This window comes from Schistocerca cancellata, chromosome 5, assembly GCF_023864275.1.
Source record: "Schistocerca cancellata isolate TAMUIC-IGC-003103 chromosome 5, iqSchCanc2.1, whole genome shotgun sequence".
In the NCBI taxonomy this organism is placed as follows: domain Eukaryota; kingdom Metazoa; phylum Arthropoda; class Insecta; order Orthoptera; family Acrididae; genus Schistocerca; species Schistocerca cancellata.
The window spans coordinates 34,853,955-34,866,212 of record NC_064630.1 but is presented as its reverse complement, the minus strand read 5'-3'; the positions used below and the strand labels follow the sequence as shown (position 1 = coordinate 34,866,212).

General features: G+C 44.5%; 1 protein-coding gene across 1 annotated transcript in view; it reads left to right on the top strand.

Annotated features, from left to right (window-relative positions):
* Positions 1-12,258, top strand: part of LOC126188350 (titin homolog) — a 1,721,077-nt gene that overhangs the window by 1,410,841 nt on the left and 297,978 nt on the right. The window contains exon 42 of the mRNA XM_049929949.1: positions 11,762-11,890. Coding sequence (XP_049785906.1) covers positions 11,762-11,890 — 129 coding nt within the window. The remainder of the gene's footprint in view (positions 1-11,761; positions 11,891-12,258) is intronic.

Below are 12,258 nucleotides of genomic sequence, written 5' to 3'. Positions count from 1 at the left end.
ACTCCTGGTACAGTGGCCGGCGTCTCACGGTACAGGAGGTCGCCCGGATTTCATACTGCGCGTCAGTGATTTCGGTATCGTGTGAGTAGGAGCTCCAGCTCACTCCTGCTATATCTCTACTCGCCCATTTCCATTTCTCTTATTAGACCTGGATAAACTGACTAAACCAGAGGCTGTAGAGAGTTTCAGGGAGAGCATAAGAGAACAATTGACAGGAGTGGGGGAAAGAAATACAGTAGAAGAAGAATGGGTAGCTCTGAGGGATGAAGTAGTGAAGCCAGCAAAGTAGGTAAAAAGACGAGGGCTAGTAGAAAACCTTGGGTAACGGAAGAAATATTCAATTTAATTGATGAAAGGAGAAAATATAAAAATGCAGTAAATGAAGCAGGCATAAAGGAATACAAACGTCTCAAAAATGAGATCGACAGGAAGTGCAAAGTGGCTAATCAGGGATGGATAGAGGACAAATATAACGATGTAGAGGCTTATCTCACTAGGGGTAAGATAGATACTGCCTACAGGAAAATTAAAGAGACCTTCAGAGGAAAGAGGACCACTTGTATGAATATCAAGAGCTCAGATGGAAACCCAGTTCTAAGCAAAGTAGGGAAAGCAGAAAGGTGGAAGGAGTATATAGAGGGTCTATACAAGGGGGATGTACTTGAGGACAATATTATCGAAATGGAAGAGAATGTAGATGAAGATGAAATAGGAGATACGATACTGCGTGAAGAGTTCAACAGAGCACTGAAAGACCTGAGTCGAAACAAGGCCCCGGGAGTAGACAACATTCCATTAGAACTACTGACGGCCTTGGGAGAGCCAGTCCTGACAAAACTTTACCATCTGGTGAGCAAGATGTATGAGACAGGCGAAATACCCTCAGACTTCAAGAAGAATATAATAATTCCAATCCCAAAGTACGCAGGTGTTGACAGATGTGAAAATTACCGAACTATCAGTTTAATAAGTCACAGCTGCAAAATACTAACACGAATTCTTTTCAGACGAATGGAAAAACTGGTAGAAGCTGACCTCGGGGAAGAGCAGTTTGGATTCCGTAGAAATGTTGGAACACGTGAGGCAATACTGACCTTACGACTTATCTTAGAAGAAAGATTAAGGAAAGGCAAACCTACGTTTCTAGCATTTGTAGACTTAGAGAAAGCTTTTGACAATGTTGACTAGAATACTCTCTTTAAAATTCTAAAGGTGGCAGGGGTAAAATACAGGGAGCGAAGGGCTATTTACAATTTGTACAGAAACCAGATGGCAGTTATAAGTGTCGAGGGGCATGAAAGGGAAGCAGTGGTTGGGAAGGGAGTGAGACAGGGTTGTAGCCTCTCCCCGATGTTATTCAATCTGCATATGGAGCAAGCTGTAAAGGAAACAAAAGAAAAATTTGGAGTAGGTATTAAAATCCATGGAGAAGAAATAAAAACTTTGAGGTTCGCCGACGACATTGTAATTCTGTCAGAGACAGCAAAGGACTTCGAAGAGCAGTTGAACGGAATGGACAGTGTCTTGAAAGGAGGATATAAGATGAACATCAACAAAAGTAAAACGAGGATAATGGAATGTAGTCGAATGAAGTCGGATGATGCTGAGGGAATTAGATTAGGAAATGAGACACTTAAAGTAGTGAAGGAGTTTTGCTATTTGGGGAGCAAAATAACTGATGATGGGCGAAGTAGAGAAGATATAAAATGTAGACTGCCAGTGGCAAGGAAAGTGTTTCTGAAGAAGAGAAATTTGTTAACATCGAGTATAGATTTAAGTGTCAGGAAGTCGTTTCTGAAAGTATTCGTATGGAGTGTAGCCATGTATGGAAGTGAAACTTGGACGATAAATAGTTTGGACAAGAAGAGAATACAAGCTTTCGAAACGTGGTGCTACAGAAGAATGCTGAAGATTAGATGGGTAGATCACGTAACTAATGAGGAGGTATTGAGTAGAATTGGGGAGAAGAGGAGTTTGTGGCACAACTTGACGAGAAGAAGGGACCGGTTGGTAGGACATGTTCTGAGGCATCAAGGGATCACAAATTTAGCATTGGAGGGCAGCGTGGAGGGTAAAAATCGTAGAGGGAGACCAAGAGATGAATACACTAAGCAGATTCAGAAGGATGTAGGTTGCAGTAGGTACTGGGAGATGAAGAAACTTGCACAGGATAGGGTAGCATGGAGAGCTGCATCAAACCAGTCTGAGGACTGAAGACCACAACAACAATAACGTCGATGTCCCCCCCAGCATCATTCCACGATTTTCTGGCGACCGGATATTTCACCAGTTTCACGTCCTTTCTCTTCCCGACCCTCGTTCCTGATAAAACGTAGTCAGCAAAGCGGAATGACAGATGGTGCTTTATCACTGTTCCATATTCTAGGGTTGCTTCCGCAGCTTGGAAGTACGAGGGTGAATCAAATGAAAACCTTAAATTTGTAATAACAAATCGAAATTTCGCGTCGTAAGCGTGCTACAACCACCGTGCAGAGTGTCCTATAGGTGGCAGCATAGTGCAGATACACACATACCGTCGCAGTATCAGTATAAAGATGGCCGCCACACTTGCCACTTGCACCAGAGAAGAACACCGTTCTGTTGTTAGGTTTTTGCGTAGTGAAGGTGTGAAACCTATTGAAATTCATCGACGAATGAAGGTTCAGTACGGTGATGCATGTTTGTCACAGCAGCAAGTATACGAATGGAGAATGAAGATAGCAAATGGTGTGACTTCAGTGGAAGATGCTCCTCGTCTAGGTTAGGCAAAACGAGTTGTGACCCCACAGAACATTGCAGCAGTTGAAGCCATAGTGAAGGAAAACCGCCGAGTGACACCGAATGACATTGCAGCATGTTTACAGATTAGTCTTTGGTCAGCACACCACATTGTGCATGATATGCTCCAGTTTCACAGAGTGTCTGCAAGATGGGTGCCACGGCAGCGGACTCCTGAAATGAGAGAACGACGTGTTGATGCTTGTGAAGAACTTCTTCGGCACTTTGAGCGAGAAGGTGACGGCTTCCTTGCAAGAATCATTACTGGGGCGAAACCTGGGTTCACTTCCACCAACCGAAAACGAAGAGAGCGAGCAAGGAATGGCGCCATTCCTCATCACCAAGTGATTTCCATATGTTTGGATCACTCAAAGACGCAGTGTTAGGAAATAAGTTCCGTTCTGACGAAGAGGTACGCCACGCGGTGCATGAGTGGTTGCGAGGACTACAAAAAGAAATTTTTTCTAAAGGTATTTATGCACTTCGTAAGCGCTGGAGGACTTGCATTGAGCGTTGGGAAGATTATGTTGAAAAGTCGTACAGCTTTGTATCACTTCTGCACAATAAATAATATTTAAAAAATATTTGAGGTTTTCACTTGACTCACCCTCGTAACAACAGCTTATAGGCCTCCGTGTGTACTGCAATTAGTCTAAACTTGTCTTCGCGGGGTTTGTGATGTTTCGTAGATTCTTAATCTAATACTGCTTCTTGGTACTTCATGGGTAGGATTTCGCGAAAGTTTTATCAAACCAGTGACCATTCGTACTGCCTTCCTTTGAATACGTTCAGCATCCCTGTTAGTGCGTTGGCAGTAGTCTCCTCAGACTTATTCCATCTTCCAACAAACCGAAGTCTGTACCTTCTTTAACAACCACTAAGCATCTGTGACCGTTCCGTTCCATGTCTTCACCGAGGTACGTGCATGAGTTGATTAGCCCCAGTTGTGATTGACTGACACAGTACTCGTAGGATAATACTTTTACGTGTTTTGTGAAGTGATAATCTATCATTTCCATACATTTAAAGCAAGTAGTCAATCAACATGTGACACCACATATTTTCAGTTTTTATCAGACAGTACTTTATTACAGATAATTGCATTATGTGCACAAAGCCCGTGGTTACTATTAATATTGTATGTCAGATCATTAGAATACAATATTAGGGGCAAGATTCCAAGTACATTCCCTGGAACACGCCGTAACATACTGCGTCCCCCTTACCATTTCATCTAAGAGAATACAGGGTGGTCAGAAACAGTCAAACGCTTGTAAGGGTGTTGCAGGGTAGGTCGTACTGAGAAAGAATTGTTGTTAGGAAAAAATTCGATACGTTGGACCGTTTCCGAGTTAATTACTGTTGAAGATAGCCAATCACACAGGTGGGCGCACAAATTCAAGAGAGCGATACAAAAATTGGACGTGGGACGGTAGCAAGGATCGAACTCGAGCCAAACGCCGAGCAGTCTCGTGCTCTGAGAACAGCTGACATTAATTGGATTTGGAAAACGGTTTGAATTCGCACACGCAACGACCTGATTGCCTACCTTCAATGCTAATTAGATCGCAAACCATCTCAGATTGTTTCTGACCACCCCTGTATCTTCTTCCCTTCGTTCTGCCCCTCTACTTTTCTTGATGCTTTGTTTCCGTCGGCTCCCTGCGGTGCGTCCCTTTGTTTAAGATTTGCAACTGGAGCTGAGGACAACCTCACGCGCGAGGACACTCCACATGTGACCGGCAGTGTGCGCTAGGACGACGATGTTCATGGCGGAGGTAGCCAGTTCCAATCTGAAAGGCACCTGTAATTGCAAAAGTTCGACCTGCAAGGTGTCGGGAGATAATACGCTATGTGATCGAAAGTATCCGGATACCTGGCTGAAATGACACAAGTTCGTGGCGCCATCCATCGGTAATGCTGGAATTCAGTATGGTGTTGGTGCTGATGACATCTTCCGCTCTCGCAGACGTACGTTCAATCAGGTGCTGGAAGGTTTCTTGGGGAATGGCAGCCCATTCTTCACGGAGTGCTGAACTGAGGAGAGGTATTGATGTCGGTCGGTGGGGCCTGGCACGAAGACGGCATTCCAAAACATCTCAAAGGTGTTCTGTGGGATTCAGGTCAGGACTCTGTGCAGGACAGTCAATTACAGCGATGTTATTGTCGTGTAACCACTCGCCACAGGCCGTGCATTATGAACAGTGTTGAAAGATGCAATCACCATCCCCGCATTGTTCTTCAACAGTGAGAAGCAAGAAGGTGCTTAAAACATCAATGTAGGCCTGTGCTGTGATAGTGCCACGCAAAACAACAAGCGGTGCAAGCCCCCTCCATGAAAAACACGACCACAACGTAACTCCACCGCCTCCGAATTTTACTGTTGGCACTAAACGCGCTGGCAGATGACGTTCACCGGGCATTCGCCATACCCACACCCTGCCATCGGATCACCACGTTGTGTACCGCGATTCGTCACTCCACACAACGTCTTTCCACTGTTCAGTCGTCCAACGTTTAAACTCCTTACACCAAGCGAGGCGTCGTTTGGCTTTTACCGGTGTGATGTGTGGCTTATTTGCAGCTGGTCGACCATGAAATCCAACTTTTCTCACCTTCTGTCTAACTGTCATAGTACTTGCAGTGGATCCTGATGCATTCTGGAATTCGTGTGTGATAGTCTGGATAGATGTCTCTGCCTATTACACATTACGACCTTCTTCAACTGTCGGCGGTCTCTGTCAGTCAACAGACGAGGTCGGCCTGTACGCTTTTGTGCTGAACGTGTCTCTTCACGTTTCCACTTCAGTGTCACGTCGGAAACAGCGTACCTAGGTATATTTAGGAGTATGGAAATCTCGGGTTCAGACCTATGACACAAGTGACACCCAGTCACCTGACCGCGTTATAAGTCCGTGAGTTCTGCGGAGTGCCCTATTCTGCTCCCTCACTATGTGTAATGACTACTGAGGTCGCTGATGTGGAGTACCTGGCAGTAGGCGGCAGCACAATGCACCTAATGTGAAAAACGTATGTTTTTGGAGGTGTCCGGATACTTTTGATCACATAGTGTATGTATGGTCACCGATCACCTAACTCGACACCAGTGTTGTGAGCTAGCTGGAAACATATTCAGAAATGGTAGTGTTGATGATAATCCACTCCTCCTGGAGCAGCTGCATGACACGAGTACCTTACATATCACCTAAGCCCCTCCTTTCGTTTCGACAAGTATTCGTACCGTATCAACAGAAAACCCCAGTGCACAGTAGTGTACCACAGCTGTCCACTCGACAGAGGTACGTACTCGAAACTTCATCCACAGGCAATGGCAGTGGCAAACCATTCCACAATTACTTTTAGGAAAAAGCTGTGTGGATTTTTTAATAGTATCACTATACGCTTAGTATTGACTAAATAACACTGCAAATCAGTACACAGTCTGAGTTGCCTAGTACGTAACACTTTGTAATGGTGATAGTGAATGCGTCAGCTGTATATTTTGAGAAAAATTTATTTTCGCAGCATCATTTATGCTGCGCAACGAGATCTGTAAAAATATTCTTTACTTACTTCATAATCGGTCCGAAGCAGATTTTAAGCAAATGATGGTGACAAAAGAAGTGACTATTTTGCTAGGCTCGTAACACTACCGTCACTTATAGAAACTACTACAGCTTTTTGTACAGGTTCCAATGTTCATTGTTATGTAATATTGTCCAGCCATGATTAGCGTTGGTTCTTAACATTTTGCGTTGAGGTACCCTTTTTTTAACTCGTAGATTCAAACTGTAGCCTAAAATTGGTGCAATTAATGTTTTTCATACGTGCACATTCGGTTTCCTACAAAGTAATTTGTTTCTGAAAAATTCAGTTAAGACTATAACAAGTGTTAGATTTTTGAATTCATGCTGCTGTTTCAACTTTTACGGGACTGATTAGAGGTTAGATGGTTCCGACACATATAAATAAGAGCACTATTTTGCTCAATTTATTCATTTCATAGGGATACCAATGTTCCTTGTGCATTTCCTTACACATTCTCTTTCAGTATCGCCACTAGATTTTAATATGTGTCAAAAGCGTTTGAGTATGCTGTGGGTGATGTCATCAGTCTCTTGTTGAGGCAATAACGCCCATTCTACCTGCAGAGCTGCCCGCGAGCCTTAAGCCGTCGGCACACGGACCGTGCATCCGAACGTTGAGCGTTGAGCGTGCCGAGTTTCTGACGTCATAGCGTGGAGTAGCACGTTCGGGAGTCTTTCCGAACGTGCAGAGCAATATCTGGCATGTCAGATATTCTGAGCGTGCGTCTGAGCGTTAACCAATGAGATGGCACAACGCCATCTACGTCACACGCACGCCGTCACCCTTCAGTACAGAGTTGTGAGGCGCCATATTGGCATTCATTTCAAGCCTATATGTATATTTGCCGTTTCTGAGCACCAGCAAATTGCGAATCACTGGAAAATCCGTTGTTAGTTGTGTGATTTGTTCCAATAAAATAATGAGAAACATCATATTCGTTACAAAAGAATTATTGTAACTTGCGTATTATGAGAAAAGGCTATTTGAAGAGAGCGACACACTGAAGATCCACCCAAAACGTATTATACTTGGTACAATTTGTTATAATTAAATTTCAATTAGTAACATAATAATGTACGATTAACGTTTATAGCACAGGTAATACAATATGATTACATACAAGAATTGTGTGGTGGGATTAGCGTAATTAGTAGGGTCTTTGACTGATAATGAGTTATAGTTGGGGTTGTGGTTCGCGTCATAACTCTCCCAAATTTTTTTTCATAACATTCGCGTTTTTATTAGGTTCTGATACTCTATTATTAGTTTAATATAAGTAAATACTATAATTTGATGTTATGTAAATATAAATTCACCGTTTTTGAGGGATGATTTTGTTCGATTGGCTTAATCTACAGGACAGCTTTGTTCCTTTTTCTTTTACGCTTCGTAATTCACATGTCGCAAAGATTCTGCTACTGGGTAGTGATCAAGCAAGGCTGAGGTTTTACTAAAATGTGGGAATGATGACATAATGTTTATCTTATGCGGAGAAGTATTCCAAATTTGTACCGCGCTGTTTGTAATGGAACTTTTATAAGTCTGTGTCCTTATTGATTGGACATGGTAATTTCCTTTTCGTGGGCGATGGAGGAAATGTGCGCATTAATAGAGCTAACGTGGGAATTTTACGCGCGTCCATTGAGTAAACAGTGTGATTTACGAACTAGAAACATCCCTCAACTGCCGCTGAAGCGCGTTGCGATCGCGTATACCACGTTGGGGCCCACGTACCGTGTGCACAAGCCGCATCGTTCCTGAGCGTTCAGCAGCACGTTGAACTCGGCGCGCTCAACGTTAACGTTCGACAGCACGGTCCGTGTGCCGACGGCTTTAGAGAGTGGTCGGTGGACGCTGGCGTGACGCAGCCTGTCTCCTTAGCGCATCCCACACTTGCTCCATGGGATTCAAATCGGGAGAGCGAGCAGGCCACGCCATGCGTACAATATCTTCCGTTTCCCAAAAGACATCAACCACCTATGTTCTATGAAGTCAAGCATTATCGTCCATCAGTACAAAGTCTGGGCCCACAGAATAACCGCACATGAGGTCTCAAGATCTCGTCGCGATACCTGACAGCAGTTGAACCTTGCCGATTCACCCTTACAATTTCGTGAAGGAATTTTAGAATGGTCAACTAATCCCTGCCCACACCTCAATATCGGTCTCTTCCCACAATGTCTGGATTCCGAAGTCGTGTTCCACGTTCCTTCCAGATGCGAATCCGTCGAGAATCACTCTCCAGACCAGTTTGCGGAAGTCCCACTTCTTCTTACGGCTCTCCACCGCAGAGAGTCTGGTAGGCGTCTTCTCTGCGCCATACTGCACCATCTGTGAGTGGGTACACAGAGTTTGTGGATGTGGGAGTGCCTGGCAAACACTACTTCGTTTGATATGTGCCCTGACGACATCGTTGACGTGGTTTTCCATTGCCCGGAATGCCATCTTCCGTGCAGAACACGATTGTACGGACATCCGTTCCCATTTTGTACGATTACTCCGTGAATTAGATACGACACGCGAAAGTAGCGGTTTGTTGCTTTAACGCTGGACGTAAGTGTAGACCTGGTTCGCATAGCTACAGCTTGGCGTGGTCAATCAAGTAGTACGTCATCCACAACTTTATTAAACACCAACCTAGAATCTTTACAGATACAACATTTCCCGATATTTCTAAAGCTGTGCATCCAGCTCTCGGATCCACCACTGAACACCTGGGGTCATCTCACTAGGAAGTGGGCGCTCGAGGCGGATGTGTTACAGAGGCTCGACGCCATTTAACTGCTTCTTAACCTGACGTCGGCGGGCTCTACAATGCAAATGCAGCTTAGGCCGCTCCCGTGTACCGCCTGTTATGGATTACGTGGAGTGAGGCAACGCCACACGGACCACATACGGAAGCTCTAGAACCAGCGGAATGCGTCACTTCCAGAAATACTACCCATTCTGGTCAGCTTTCCTGAGCGCCTAACACAACATCTCATAATGCCATGCACGTGACTTTTACTAGACTCTAGAAACGTCGAATATTCGCGCACAATAATTTAGAACCATTACATCTTTGAGCCTATGATAATGAACTACATTCTATTATAGTTATTGTATTCAGACCAGAAACTGATTTGATGGGGCCTGCCACACCAGTCTGTCCTTCCCAAGCCACTTCATATCTGCATAACTGCTGGAAAGTACATCCATTTGCTCCTCATTACTGTATTCAACCCTTGCTTTCCCTCTACAACCGATCACACTTGCCTCCATTACCAAACTAATGATTACTAATGAGTATATGATGCCTCCAGACGTGTCCTGTCAACTGATCCCACCTTTTAGTCAAGTTGAGCCACAAATTTCTTGTCTCTTCAATCCTGCTCAATACCTCCACATTAGTTACGCGATCTACCCATCTAATATTTAGCATTCTTGTGTAGTACAACATTTCGAAAGCTTCCATTCTCTTCTTGTCTGGACCCTTTACCATCCACGTGTCACTTATGTTCAAGTGTACACTTCTGAGAAATGAGTCCAGAAAAGACTTCCAAACACTTAAAATTTATACTCCATATTAACAAATTCCTCTTCTTCAGAAACGCTTTTCTTGTCATTTATATCCTCTCTGCCTCGGCCTCGTAGGTCATTCTGCTGCCGAGACAGCAGAACCCACGCAATACTTTTAGTGCCTCATTTTCTAATCTGATTCCCTCGGCATCGCTTGATCTATTTCGACTACATTCCATTACGCTTGTTTTGCTTTTGTTGGTGTTCATTGTATGGCCCCTTTTCAAGACACTTCCCATTCCATTCAACTGTTCTTCTAAATCGTTTGCTACCCAAGGCACAATTACATCATCCGCAAGACACAAGACTTTAATTAATTCTCCCTGAACTGCGTCTCCCTTACCATATTTCTCCTATGTTTCCTTCACTGCTTGCTCAGCGTGCAGACGGAATAACATGGGGATTTTTCTACAACTCTCTCTCTCTCTCCCATCTCATCTGCTATTTCCTTTTCATGCCCTTCGACTCTTATGGCTGCAGACAGGCGTACGAACAAGTCGTACATCTACATCTACATCATCCTCCTCAAGCCACCTAATGGTGTGTGGCGGAGGGTACTTTTTGTACCACTAACTGAGCCCTCCAATGCTGTTCCACTCGCAAATTGCGGGTGGGAAGAATGACTGTCGGTAAGCCTCTGTATTGCCTCTAATTTCTCGAATTTTCTCCCGATGGTCATTAAGCGAGACATATGTAGGGAGAATAATACGTCGTTCCACTCTTCCTGGAAAGTGCTCTCTCGAAATTTCAGTATTTTCTCTTTCTCTCTCTCTCTCTTGCAACGTCTGTCAATTGAGTTTATTGAGGATTACGCAAAGCTCTGGTGCCGACTAAATGATCCCGTGGCGAAACGTGCCTCTCTTCGTTGGATCTGCTCTATTTCTTCTAACAATCCTATCTGGTAGGTATCCGAGATAGATGAACAGTACTCAATAATGGGTCGAACAAGTTCCTTATAAGCCACTTCCTTCCTGGATGAGTTACTATGAGTTACTATGAATCTGAGTGCGGCATCTGCTTTTCCCACTATTTGTTTTGTATGGTCATTCCACCGAAGGTTGCTTCGGCTAGTTACTCCCAGATTTTTCACGGCAGATAATGTTTTCAGCGGTTTGTCATCAATAGTGTAGCTATACAGTAGTGGATTTCTTTTCCTACGTAAGCGCAATATGTTATTATCTTTTTACGTTCAGGGTCAACTGCCACAGCCTGCACCATTCATGAGTTCTCGGGGGGGGGGGGGGGGGGGTCATTCTCCAAATCATTACTACCTTCTGGTTGTAGACAACCGCATGAATTGCGAACAGCCTAAGACAACATCCGACGCTCTCTACTGGATGATTTATATATATTGTAAACAATAACAGTCCTATCAAATTTGCATGGGGTACACCGAAAATTACCTTTACATCTGTCGTTTTTGTTCCGTTAGATACTCTTTCGCTCCCTGTACTTTATCCCTCCTACTTTCAGAAGTTAAAAAAAAATTTCAAATGTATGTGAAATCTTGGGGGACTTAACCGCTAAGGTCATCAGTCCCTTAGTCAACACACTACTTAACCTAAATTATCCTAAGGAGGAACATACTCACACCCATGCCCAAGGGAGGACTCGAACCTCCGCCGGGACCAGCCGCACAGTCCATGACTGCAGCGCTTTAGATCGGAAGTTCAGACACCTTTTAGACGTAGTAGGAATTAAATTTAAGTTCACGGAGTGAAAGTCGATAGCGCTGCGGTGCAGTGTGCGTGTTATCTCGTGGAGCGCAAACACCGGCTGTTGTTGCGGCTAATCGGCGGTTTGTACAGCGCCGCCTCACCCTGCCCTGTGTTTCCAGTGCCGGAGGAGAAGGAGACGCTGCTGTCGAGGCAGCTGTCGCGGCCGCCGGCGCTGCTGTCCGCGGGTTCGACCCCCCGCTCCACGCCCAGGACCACGCCCACCAGGAGCCAGTCGCCGACCGTCTCACGTGAGTAGCGCGGCGCGCTCTGACGTAGTGTCCGCTGCGAGCGAGCAAGTAAAGGTCCGGCACTAACATACTGAGGCCATGCTCAAGCCAGACTGCTGTTTTTGCTATACTGATGTAATTCGTGTAGACGTATCTTTATTTTGCGGTTGCATCACAGGAATTGTAAACGAGAAAATAGTAAAAAATCAAAATTTCGGAAGTTATTGGCAGTAACGCACTATAGTGTTCACGGCGGTGCATATTGAAGTGTGAGATCTATTTTAATGATGAAAGAAAAATGTTATAGAAGACGTCAAATCAGCAGGAGAACATGATTCAGAGAGGAGAGAGATGATACTGGAGAACATACGATGAAAGAGACTAGAATT